This window comes from Pan paniscus, chromosome 10, assembly GCF_029289425.2.
Source record: "Pan paniscus chromosome 10, NHGRI_mPanPan1-v2.0_pri, whole genome shotgun sequence".
NCBI classification, from domain to species: Eukaryota; Metazoa; Chordata; class Mammalia; order Primates; family Hominidae; genus Pan; species Pan paniscus.
In genome coordinates, this window is record NC_073259.2 from 36,778,485 (window position 1) to 36,792,170 (window position 13,686).

The following is a 13,686-nucleotide window of genomic DNA, read 5'->3' on the forward strand; positions in this document are numbered from 1 at the left end:
GCTCTCTCTCTTTGTGAAAGGAATATATGAAATCAGATGTGTGGGTCTCCCTTTAAGAACAGAACAAGCTTTAATTAAAGAAGAACTGTGGGCCGGGCACAGTGGCTCAAGCCTGTAATCCCAGCACTTTGGGAGGCCAAGGCAGGCAGATCACCTGAGGTCAGGAGTTCAAGACCAGCCTGGCCAACATGCTGAAACCCCATCTCTACTAAAAATACAAAAATTAGCTGGGCGTGGTGGCAGGCACCTGTAATCCCAGCTACGCAGGAGGCTGAGGCAGGAGAATCGCTTGAACCCAGGAGGCGGAGGTTGCAGTGAGCCAAGATTGCGCCACTGCACTCCAGCCTGGGGGACAAGAGCAAGACTTCGTCTCAAAAAAAAAGAACTGTGAAGCAAATCATTCAGACTTACAAATCCTTGTTTAATTCAGGAATATGTTGTAAATCACATGTGCTGATAAGAATGATAAAGACATAAAATACTTACAACTTAGGAAGATAACCAATGAATATATTTGATGGCTAGACGCATTAGAGGTAAATCTCTGGGACGAGTAAATGAGACAATGCTTGTTCTCTATCATAGGTGACTGACTTGTCAAATTGTTTTACTACAGAGTCCATCTTTATCCAATCGAAATGTAAACCTCAAGATCTACAGACGCCAGAGTTTGCAGAGTTTGGGAGATATGTTTTAACTAATTAAGGAAAGTTGTAAACCTTGGCCAGAGCTGGAGATGTGGCTCTAGGTATAGCAATAACATTGCATGAATATATACAGAATTTTTTTTCTAGAAGGAATTATACAAAAGTGTTAACAGTGGTTACTTTGAGGAGAGAAACTGAGAGAAAGGCTTTTATTTTTCATTTTGTATCCTGCATGGTTTACATTTTTAAACTATGTACGAGCATTATATTTTAAAAAGTTTTAATGGCAAAAAAGAGATAATCGTGTATTCTTTTCTTCTTTATATTTCTTTGTATAAAAGAAAACTAATAAATGTTTTTAAATATTAAAACAATTAAATTTGGCTTATAGAAAAAAATCCTACCTAAAATATTTATCCAGTCTCTCTGTGGTGAAAGCCTCTGAAGTCCAAGAAACAGAATCCACAAAGGAAAAGAAGTTAGAAAAGTGCTCTCTGTAAATTACCAACTGATAGAACCTTTCTGGAGGACAATTCTATTAAATATTTAAATGTCCATACTGTTCATAGTCTGCACCAGGATTCCAGTGCTAAGATTTCCTTTTACAAAACAACTGCTGGGCTGGGCACGGTGACTCATGCATGTAATCCCAGCACTTTGGGAGGCTGAGGCAGGCAGATTACTTGAGGTCAGGAGTTTAACACCAGACTGGGCAACATGGTGAAACCCCATCTCTACAAAAAATACAAAAATTAGCTGGGTGTGGTGGTGCACACCTGTAATTCCAGCTACTCAGGAGGCTGAGATGGGAGAATTACCTGAGCTCAAAAGGCAGAGGTTGCAGTGAGCCAAAATCGGGCCCCTGCACTCCAGCCTGGGTGACAGAGAGAGACCCTGTATCAAACAAACAAACAAACAAACAAACAAATAATCAAAAAATCTCTCTATTTTCTTTTCTTTTCTTTTTCTTGAGTCAGGGTCTCATCTGTCATGTAGGCTGGAGTACAGTGGCGAAATCACAGCTCACCGCAGCTGCAACCTCCCAGGCCCAAGCAATCCTCCCAAGTAGCTGGGACCACAGGCACATACCACTATATCTGCCTAATTTTGTTTATTTTTTGTAGAGGCAGAGTCTCACCATGTTGCCTGGGCTGGTCTCAAACTCCTGGGCTCAAGCAATCCACCCACCTCAGCCTCCCAAAGTGCTAGGATTGCAAGCGTGAGCCACCATGCCCCGCCTTAAAAACTCTCATAAATTAGTAACAAAAAGACAAAAACTAAACAGAAAAAGGTGAACAAGAACTAGAAACAAGCAACAGAAGAAGAAATATAAATGTTCAGTAATCATGAAGATGTTCAACATTTTCCAAGAAAAGAAACTGAAATGGTAAAATTTCTTTTCACCTCTCAAACTGGAAAACAAAATTTGCATTGTAATACCCAGTGTAGATGTGGGTTCAAAAAAATGAGAACTTTCATTATTTTCTGGTTGGAGAGTACATCCATATAACAATTCAAAAATGCATAATCAAAAGCCTTAAATTTTACATATCCATTGATCTAGAAATTCTACTTCTAAGAATTGATATCATGGAAATCAAGATTTCGCTACAAGGGTGTTTATCATCACATTGCTTATAATAATGAGAAATTGAAGACGACTTAAAGGAGTAACATTTAGGAGACTGGTTAACCTAAGGAGTGAATTAAATTATAGCATATACATATATTTTATTCCTCACTGTTATTTAAAATAATGCCATAACTGGCTAGGCATGGTGGCTCACGCCTGTAATCTCAGCACTTTGGGAGGCCAAGGCAGGCAGATTACTTGAGGTCAGGAGTTCGAGACTAGCCTGGCCAACATGGTGAAACCCTGTCTCTACTAAAAATACAAAAATTAGCTGGGCATAGTGGTGCATGCCTGTAATCTCAGCTACTTGGGAGGATGAGGCACAAGAATCGCTTGAACCCAGGAGGCAGAGGTTGCAGTGAGCCGAGATCGCGCCACCGCACTCCAGCCTGAGCAACAAAGTGCGACTCTGTCCCAAAAAAAATAAATAAATAAAATTAAAATATCATAATAGAACATTAATAAATAGAACGTCAATATATCTCAAAAACACGTTGAAAGAATCCAAACACAAAAGAGCACATACTGTATTACTCCCTTCATATGAAGTTCAAGAATGGACAGAACTTATCTGTAGTGCTAGAAGTCAAAACAGCAGCTACCTGCTATTGTGGTAACAACATACAAGTGGTATTTACAGGAAGAGGATATGAAGGAGCTTTCAGGAGTGACAGAAATGTTCTAGATCTTGATCTGTGTAATGGTTACATGGGTGTCTACATATGTCATAAAATTTATCAAGCTGTTTGCCTAAGATCTGTACACTGTATGTAAATTATATCACTATCATAAATTATAACATCATAAAATGATGTTATAGTGGCTCTTAAACGTTAAAATATATTAATTAATATTAATTAATGCTCGACCTCACTGTTAATAAGCAAAATGCATATTAAAACTATGAAACACCATTTTTACCTATGAAAGTGGCCAAAATAAAATAGACAACGCATTACACTGGTGAGAATGTGAGTAAATAGATATTCACACATACTGCTGAGGGTACATAGAAATTGGAGCCAACTCTATGAAAGGCAATTTGGAAATAGCCTCACATTTTTAAATGCATATGCTTTATGACCTCCACTTCAAAAAATTTATCCTGTAGACATACTGCACATATGCAAAAAATATTTATACAAGGTCATTCAACTGTTTGTAGTAGCAGATGATTAGAACAACCCTTAATGTCCACCAACAGAGGCCTGGTTAAATAATGGCCTATCCCTACAACAAATTATACAGTTGAATGAGATAGCTCATGTACCGTGTAATCTGAGCCCTTTGGGAGGTCAAGTCTGGAGGATCCTTGAGGCCAGGAGTTGGAGACCAGCCTGGGCAACATAGGGAGACCCTGTCTCCACAAAAATTAAAAAAAAATAGCCAGGTGTGGTGGCATGGGCCTTGTGGTCCCAGCTACTCAGCAGGCTGAGGCAGGATGATGGCCTGAGCCTCAAAGGTGGAGGTTGCAGTGAGCCATGATTGCACCACTGCACTCCAGCCTGAGCAACAGAGTGAGACCCTGTCTTGAAAAACAAAACAAAACCAAAAAAGAATGAGATAAATCTTTATGTGCTGATAAGGAAGGGTGTCCAAGACTCTGTTTTGTTTTGGGTTTTTTGTTTGTTTGTTTTGCTTTTTGTTTTTTGAGACAAGAGTCTTGCTCTGTCGCCCAAGCTGGAGTGCAGTGGCTCCATCTCAGCTCACCGCAACCTCTGCCTCCTGGGCTCAAGCAGTTCTCCTGCTTCAGCCTCCAGAGTAGCTGGGATTACAGGCGCCCGCCACCACACCCGGCTAATTTCTGTATTTTTAGTAGAGATGGGGTTTGGCCATGTTGGCCAGGCTGGTCTCGAACTCCTGACCTCAGGTGATCCACCCGCCTTGGCCTCCCAATGCTGAGATTACAGGCGTAAGCCACCGCACCTGGCCTAATTTTTGTATTTTTAGTAGAGACGAGGTTTCACCATGTTGGCCAGGATGGTCTCCATCTCCTGACCTCCTGATCCGCCCGCCTCAGCCTCCCAAAGTGCTGGGATTACAGGTGTGAGCCACTGCACCCAGCCAGAATTTTTATATTTTTAGTAGAGATGGGGTTTCACCATGTTGGTCAGGCTGGTCTCAAACTCCTGACCTCAAGTGATCCTCCCGCCTCGGCCTCAAAGTGCTTAGATTACAGGCATGAGCCACCACACCCAGGCTGTTTTTGTTTTTAAAGGTGCAGAATGGATGTATAATACGCTACCATTTGTGTAAAAAAAGGTATGCATGTATATATGTATTTGCTTATAAATGTATAGTAGGTTTTTGGAAAGATCCATAAGAAGTTGCCTTCTGAAAAGGGAACTGTGTGGCTGGAAAAGAGGGGTGAGAAGGAGAAGGAAACAATATAAACCTTTTCATATCCTTTGAATTTTGTCACATGTGCAGGTAAGACATTCGAAAGTTAAATTGAAAATTGTAAAATATAGCCAGGCATGGTGGTACATGCCTATAATCCTAGCTACTCAGGAAGCTGAGGTGGGAGGATTGCTTGAATCCGGGAGGCAGAGGTTGCAGTGAGCCAAGATCACACCACTGCACACTCCAGCCTGACTCCATCTCAAAAAAAAAACAAAAAAATTGTAAAATAATAAAGTTATGTAAAAATATTTAACAATGGCAAAATAGTAATAATATTTTGTTTGAGAAAAAAGGTTACAAAACAATATATAGTTTATGATATAATCTTATTAAAATTAACATATGTATATATGTAGAAAAAACCCTGGAAAATACATCAAATTATTATTAATAACAGTGCTTCTTTGGGGTGGTAAGATATTGGGTGATTTTTAGCTTCTTCGGTGTCCTTTCCTTTGTCTTCAACTTTGTTAACAATTAAAATGTATTAGTGTTGTAATTACATTATTTTTAATATTATTAAAGAAAAATCTACCTCAATTTTGAATTGTAATTAATTTTAAATTGTAATCTACCTCAATGTTTCTCCCACCCAGTGGCCAAGAAACAGAAACAAGCAAAATATGTCTATCTCAAGCCAATGCCTCTCATCTTTTTTTTTTAATTTCCTTTTTCCTTTATTATGTGACATAAGACTTATTGACTTCGTATCAGCATTTAAGTATGTTAACTTTATATAATAGCATTTGGGTTGGGGATTGGTGCATTTCCGGTTGTACGAAGGATAGTTTTATTATATTAGGCGCATAATTATGACTTTATTATTGTCCTTATTTGAAGATTTGTATGATCTCAGGAGATGTGTATGGGTTCAAGTTGATGAGGGGTGGAATTGTGATGGTTAATACTGAGTGTCAACTTGATTGGACTGAATGATGCAAAGTATTGATCCTGGGTGTGTCTGTGAGGGTGTTGCCAAAGGATATTAACATATGAGTCAGTGGACTGGGAAAGGCAGATCCACCCTTAATTTGGGTGGGTGGGCATCATTTAATCAACTGCCAGTGCAGCCAGAATATAAAACAGGCAGAAAAATGTGAAAAGATGAGACTGGCTTTCTCATCTCTTTCCCACCAACAATCTCTATCCATGCTTCATGAAGCCAGGCACCCAGCCAAAGGGGATTAAATGTAACTCTCAAGCCAAACTTGCCCCTCCCCTCCCCCCACAAACACATGGGCACCAACACACCAACCACCCCACCCCAGCCCCCACACACACTCCCTCAAAACATTCCCAGTTACAGGATCTAGAAGGCTCCACAGACGCATTAAAATGGAGAGCGCTCTCCAAATGCTGAAGCCAATTATAGCCCCTTTTCATCAGGAACCCCTTTACATCAGTCTAGGCTGGGAAGAAAGAAAAGAGCAGAGAGGGAAGAAGGAAGAGATTCTCAGATCTGAGTCTAAAAGATACCCAAGAGTGGGCTGGGCGCGGTGGCTCACACCTGTAATCCCAGCACTTTGGGAGGCCGAGGAGGGTGGATCACGAGGTCAGGAGATTGAGACCATCCTGGCTAACACGGTGAAACCCCGTCTCCACTAAAAATACAAAAAATTAGCCGGGTGTGGTGGCAGGTGCCTGTAGTCCCAGCTGCTTGGGAGGCTGAGGCAGAAGAATGGCGTGAACCCGGAAGGCGGAGTTTCCAGTGAGCCGAGATCGCGCCACTGCACTCCAGCCTGGGTGACAGAGCGAGACTCCGTCTCAAAAAAAAAAAAAAAAAAAAAAAAAAAAAGATACCCAAGAGCTAAAAATTGGTGCATTTAGTAATCTCCTGAGCAGGGAAGCCATGTGACACGAGATATGATTTCAGGAGTTCTGGGAAGGCCTGCTACCTACTTCTCTATTCTTGGCTGGGCTCTAAAATTCCAAGCCTGGCTCTTTATTTTTTTAAGTTGCTTATTCCTTTTAAAATGTAAATTTCTTTTTTCTTTTTTTTCTTTCTTTCTTTTTTTTTTTTTTTTTTTTGAGATAGAGTTTCACTCTTTCGCCCAGACTGGAGTGCAGCAGCATGATCTTGGCTCACTGCAACCTTCGCCTCCCAGGTTCAAGCGATTCTCCTGCCTCAGCCTTCCGAGTAGCTGGGATTACAGGCGCCCGCCACCACGCCCAGCTAATTTTTGTATTTTCAGTACAGACAGGGTTTCACCATGTTGGCCATGCTGGTGTCGAACTCCTGACCTTGTTATCCTCCCGCCTCTGTCTCCCAAAGTGCTGAGATTATAGGCGCGAGCCACCGTGCCCAGCCAATTTGTTTTTTTAATTTTTATTTATTTATTTATTTTTGAGACGGAGTCTTGCTCTGTTGCCCAGGCTGGAGTGCAGTGGCAAGATCTCGGCTCACTGCAACCTCCGCCTCCCAGGTTCAAGCAATTCTCCTGCATCAGCCTCCTGAGTAGCTGGGACTACAGGCAGCCACCACCACGCTCGGCTAAGTTTTGTACATTTCTTTTAATTTTCTATTGATTATACTCAGGATGAATTAATTTTGCCTGATTTTTTTTTAATTACTGCTCCTTGTACAGCAGGGCTAACCCATGGGCAATGTGCCTAGAGAAAAGTGATCTTTTCATGAAAATAACTAGACCAGTGGTCTTCCACTTTTCCTGCCCATAGACATGGGAAGCACCACCATTATTTACAGCTCTCATAACACACAATACTCTGAATCAGACTGTAGTATGTTGTGGGAGGTTCCGTATCAGAATCTGGGGGAGTATATAGATAGTTAGCAAAAGCCATATCTGATGTTCCTCTCCCCTGCCTCTGCGCAGGCCACTCCATGGGCTGTGGATCACAACCTTGATCCAGATTTTCTTGAAGGCAGGGATTCCCTTTAAATCCCCAACACCAAACACAGTCCCTGGCCTATAGGATGCTGATGTAGTTTGGATGTTTGTCCCCTCCAAATCTCATGTTGACATTTGATCCCCATTGTTGGAGGTGGGGCATGGTGGGAAGTGCTTGGCTCAAGGAGGTAAATCCCTGATGAGTGGCTTGGTGCCTTCCCCATGGTAATAAGTGAGTTATCGCTTTATGAGTTCATGTGAGAGCTGGCTGTTAAAAAGAGCTTGGCACCTCTTGCTCTCCCTCTTTTTCCCTCTCTCGCCATGTGATTCCTGCTCCCTCTTTGCCTCCCACCATGACTGGAAGCTTCCTGAGGCCCTCATCAGAGCAGATGCTGGTGCCATGCTTCTTGTACAGCCTGCAGAACTGTTAGCCAAATATATCTCTTTTCTTTATAAATTACCCAGCCTGGGGTATTCCTTTATAGCAACATATAGAGGACTATGACAGATGCTCTTCATAAATATTTGTTGACTAAACATAGATATTGACAAGGAAGGGAGCAAGAAGATACTTGGGATCTGGAGGTTTGCGTGAAACAATTAGTAAAAAGGAAAAGTGTTACCCACTTCCCAATTTTGTCAAAGCTAGCTTGTGGGGAGATAGCATATAAAATAGTGATAATATCTAACTCTTATTGAGGGTTTACTGTGTGCCTGCCATGTTACAAAGCAGTTTATATGCGTTATCTCATTTAATGTTCACAGTAATCCTAAGACATAGATACTATTATTATTACCACTTTATAGATGACGAAACAGGCTCAAAGAGGTCAGGTAGCTTCCCCACAGTCACATGGCTGAGAAATGGTAGAGCACAGTTTCAAATTCAAGCAATCTGATTCCAGACCCACACTGCAAAGTGATCCAAGAACTGAAATGCCAACACTGTGTCAGAGCCTTATCAAGGCTTTTTCTTCCCCTACTCCATATCCCCCCTCCTCACATTTGGGCATTTTTCCAAGTATTTCCAGACAGAACTAAAGCCTTTCATCACTCCCTTTTTCCAACCTCAATCCCATTTTCAGAAATATGTAATTCTGCCATCCACCCTCTCTACCTCCAGGTAATCGAAGACTGTGAGTTGTTAATGAGAAATAATCACAGAGTCCCTCCTCCTCTTAGAAATGTCGCAGAGATCCAATCTCTCTCCCACTCCCAGCAGTCTAAGTGCTCCTTATAGCCTTCTCTGAAGGGCCTCTCTTCAGAGTCCCACAGTCCAGGGTTCTTTGTTCTCCTTTAATCACACTCCGAGCCTCCCTGGTGTCTCCTCTTCCATTTGTGTATCCCAGCACCTTTCTGTACTTTTCTATCATGTGTGCTGACTGAAGCTAATTGGGGCTGGGGGTTTAAGATCAGGGGTCCAAAGATGACCAACCTGTTCAACCCTCAGTAAAGCACTTGGTATAAGCTGAACTTCAAGTGCCAGGCCTGATTTCCATAGTGACACCCGTGGGGATTGTTGCCATGGTAATGCTGGAGAGACACTGGCCACAATGAACGTTACTTCTCATCTCCATTTTTCTTTATGAGACTCCCCCAAAGCAAAGGACAGCCCTGCTCCCCACTTCAGATATCAAATCCCAGGCCACCCCAAACAATACTGATTCTGCTCCAATAACCCTGCAGGTCCCAACCTAGCTTTGCCAAGTGAGGTACACAATGGTCCTAGTTTCTTGCATTAAGAACCCACTTAACCACTGGGAGACCTGAGGGAGGTAGCTGTGTACACTTGAATGAAGGGGAAAGAGAAAGAGTGTGTGTGTGTATGTATGTGTTTCTTCACTGTCATCCCTCCCACATCTGGTACAGATGCAGCAGTCCAGACAGCAGGCACTGGGACACTGCTGAGAAAGACCAAGGCAGAGGAAGACAGACACTTAAATGGGTCTGGCGAAAAAGTCACACTGGATTCTGAGTGTGCAAAAGCAAAACAAGATGGGCACCACACACAGACGGTGACCCAGACACCCTTCTGCTATGACTCAGGCCATTAACTTTGGCTAAGCCCCATCCCCCAGGTTCCTGGAAGAAGTCAGAGGAGTAGGGGAGAAAAAAGGCACACAGAGCTGTCTCTCTAGCTTATTCTCCTACCCTCTAACAAGCAGAACAAAGCCCACGAACCGAAGGGACTCTGAAGCTCAGCGCTGGCCGCATTGCTGCAGAGGCGAAGGGGAGAGCAGTCACAGGAAGGAGTAGGGGCTGCATTGGGAAAGATTATCTCTCCCACCTTCACTCTTCCCGCACCTTCCCAGACATCCTGAAGCAGCCTCCCCCATTAATTCCTAAGCCAGCTCCCGACCTGGTGGGCTCCAAAAAGAGCTAGAGGAGAAAAGAGAAAAAGGAGTAGGAATTTCCTTCCCTTGTTGGGACCCTCAAGGGTCTCCTAAAAATCATGTCTCCTGTAGCCCTCATTCCCTAAATGATGAATGAATATTAAGTCTAAAAAAGCAAACTCCAAGGATGTTGCCTAAGACAAAATGGCCCCCCAGTAAGCATTTATCTTCAAGTGAGAGATTGACAGGGAGGGCTAGGGTGAGGGAAGATACGAGCAAGACAAAGGTACAGCCCTACAGATATCAGGCAAAACAGACAAGGAAGATCCAGCTGTGGAGCTGAGATGGAATCTGAATTGGCAGGGGGCCTGGGGCTTCTTTTCATCTTTCCTCCTTGCCCACCTCCCACTGTGTGTCTCTCCTGTTTAGCTGGGCTAACAACAGATCGACACCACACCCCTCTTACCAACATCACCCCCTGCCCCATCCCACTATACTAGGATGGCCCAGAGAGCCTAAAGGAGTTGGTTCAGTGTTACTGGAAAAACCTCCCAGAGCAAGGAAACTGGGCCTAAAAGTTTTGCCCCCATCATCACCCCCCTCCTGTTTCTCAGCCTTTATGTCTCAGGGGGATCTGAAGCTCCAACTCTCACAACTAATGCTGGCTATCCAGGACACTCTGAGAGGGGTCCTCCAGAGTTGATCCAGGAGTTGTTTGGTGGTTGTTTTGTTTTGTTTTGTTTTTAGCCCAGCCAGACTGAACAGACTGCAGGGCCAGCGAGGTCCCTGAAGCAAAAAGAAACAGAGGCCCTCTCCATGTGGCAAATACATACACACACACAGAGAGAGAGAGAGAGAGACCAAAAGCATCCATTTGAGTTAACAGTGTGGGTAAGGGTGCAAGGTGGTGACAGACTGGGGCCCTTGGGGACTGGTAAGCAGGTCTCCCCTGAAGCATGTTTATTCAAAGTCCCATTCTCACTGACTCAGAAGGCCCAGGCTTCCTCCCCTTCTTTCCTTCATTCCTTTAACAAGCCTGTGTCCAGGTGCTCTGGGCCAAGCACTGTGGATAAAGATACCTAAGAAGCACCTCTGACCTTGACTGCCCTCGTACATGCCCCTCCCTCCTCAAGCTAGTTTTTGTTTCCTGGCCCAGCACCCCTCAAGCCCTACAGGACTCGACCCCAGATCTTTTCTCCCCACACACAGCCTGAGGTCCCTACCAACCTCAGGGGGAGTGGAAGGCCTAGAATTTCCCTTTGGGCCATTACAGATAAAGGTGCAGAACAGAAACCTGGGTAGGCAATGTGATAGGAAGAGATGGGAGGTTTGCAGTCACAGATTTAGGTTCAGATCCATGGATGAATAGCATGACCTTGAGAAAGTTATTCAAGTTCTTTGGGCCTCAATTTCTGCATCTGTAAAATGGAAATATTGATACTACTTCCGAATGTTGTTTTGGGGGTTAAATAATATACGTAGAGTAATAGGCCCACTGTTAATATTAGTTCCCTTAAGATATCCTCCTTGGGTAGGGCTGTCATGATGAGGTAGAGCTGGATGGCTACTTTCTATTGGATCCTCAAGAGAAAGGATGAATAAGCAGGTACTTACTAGGATCTCAGGGTTTGGGCATTTTTCTTGAGGGGGGTTAGTTGGGGAATCTGAAACCCTCTTCCTACTGTACCTGGGACCAAAAGGCAGACCTGACCTTAGGATTCCAGAGGCTCCCCCCAAGATTGGGTGTGGCATCAATGATTTCTTTCCCAGTAAACCCTGCATCAGACCTACTCCCCACAACACACACACAAAAATCCAGGCTATAACTACTTTAGGGAATGATGGAAGGTTTGGTCTTAGAGCCCACTTCCATCCACACTCTGCAGAGACCCTGGACTGCTCACCTCCCATCTAGTCCACCCAAAAGTCTTCCGCCTTACCTTCCGGGAGGTGGGGGTAGAGATCTGAGCCAATAACAAAGGGAAGATGCGCTTTCTCTTGGGGAGCGGGTGGTGGAGAAGGGGAAAACATCAGAAAAACATGGGACTGGTTCTAACGGGTGGAGACGCTGCAGACAGCAGCAAAGGGGAGTTGGATCTCCCGAAGGTAGGAAAGCAGCCCCCTGCCACTCTGCAGAGACTCGGCCACTGGCCTGGCCAGGCCACACCCAGCCATCCTGATGCAGGGGAGAGGAGGGGCTGCGGGGAAGAGGATGAAGGATGAGCGGCGGGGAGGGGGAGCAAAGGGACCAGCAGAGACTAAGGCTCTGCGGGGGGCGGGGAGATTCAGCCACCTGCCCCCTCCCCGAATTCCCTCCTGGGCGACACTCACCCCAATAACGACGCTGTCGTCCCCTTGGAAAATGGGGATGAACTTGTCTCCCCGCAGAATCTCAGCCTGGTTCAGGGGCCGGAATCGGCAGAGCACCTTGATGCTACATTCGTTGTTGGTCTCCGCCATGGTGGTAGCCGGCGTGGGGCTGGGACTCTTCTTGGGCTGCAGGGGTGGTGTGTGCTCCAGAGGAGAGGGCTCTCAGCAGAGGCCGAGGCGGAGGACAGGTGCTCAGTCTCTGGGGACAGAGTTGAGGGCGCCCGGGCGAAGCCTGGGGAGCAGGGCCGGGGCGCGCTGTCTCTCTCCTGCGGCAGCGGGATGCGGGCGACCTGGGCGTCTGGTCCTCTCGGGCTCTCTGCCTCTCCGCCCCTCGCGCTGCAGCGCCGCGCTGCGGGCCTGGGCGGGGCCGCGATGGAGGAGCGGGGGCGGGGCTCCCTCCACCGGGGACGCTGGCTCGACGTCGACCCCCGAAGGGTGGAACCTCACCGCTCCTCTCCTCCCTCCCCCACCCCTAACGTTCGGAGATAACCTTGCCCTCGACCCTTCCCCACCCAACTCACTGCATCCCACCCCTATACCCCCGACCTGTTTGTCCCTCCCTCAGACTCCACCCCCTGGAAGGGATAAGGGGACTGAGGTGGGCCTGTCGCCTGTGTAGCGAAAAGGGTCAACAGATCTCCCTCTCCCTTTATTCCAGGGCATCCCCCAACCCGTCACAGTCCTCTCTCCAAACTGGGATCACACTTCTCATTCTCCCCCTGCGCCCATCCCATGCCCCATATGCACGGAAGCTGGACTCCCAACCCACTTAGCTTTCTGGGGGGACCCCTGCCTGTACTCCTATGAAGTTGGGTGTCGTGGGAGGTTCTGGCTACTCCCTTCCCCTTCCACATCCAAAGGTGCACTATACTGTCTCCCCAACGTACACACCAGGTCCCCAGTTTCAGGGAAGATAAACTCCCATTCTGGGTTATGGGAATTCAAAAGCAGACACAATACTTATTTTTGTGTCCTAGGCTGAGGATGGGAGGAAGATGGGTGGGAAACATTTTTGCAAGAGAAAGGGAGTCAGAAAGCAGTGAAGGAGGGGCAGTGATGGGGATGGGTAAGGCCAGAGAGACTTTGAAGTCTAAGGCAACGCCGGCATTTGGGTTTCGGGCAAATTCAGATACCTACGGGAGTGTGTGTTTTCTGTCTCAGTAACCACTGGAGGATAGAGTCCCAATACTTCAGCCCCCTTCCCTGGCCAAAAAAAAAAAAAAAGGTGTGGGGGAAGAAAAACGAAAGAAATGCCAAGCCCAGAGATTCCTTGTCCTTCCTTCCTTTGGGTCAGACTCCTGCTGCAGCCCCTGGAAAGAACCACCAAGAAGCTGGCCAAATTGATTTTTCTCCATGTCACAGGCCTCTGCTGGCCAACAGAGAGTTGGACTGCAGGAGGTGAGGTTCTAGGCAAAGAGGAAGGGCAGGGTGGATGGGAGAAGGAGGAGGAA

At 45.7% G+C, this 13,686-nt stretch overlaps 1 protein-coding gene across 1 annotated transcript in view; it reads right to left on the minus strand.

Annotated features, from left to right (window-relative positions):
- The window catches only part of KIF5A (kinesin family member 5A), a 36,756-nt gene extending 24,065 nt beyond the window's left edge, over positions 1-12,691 (minus strand). Inside the window, exon 1 of the mRNA XM_003824849.5 lies at positions 12,197-12,691. Coding sequence (XP_003824897.1) covers positions 12,197-12,325 — 129 coding nt within the window. The 5' untranslated portion in view covers positions 12,326-12,691. The remainder of the gene's footprint in view (positions 1-12,196) is intronic.
- Positions 12,692-13,686: the final 995 nt, after the last annotated feature.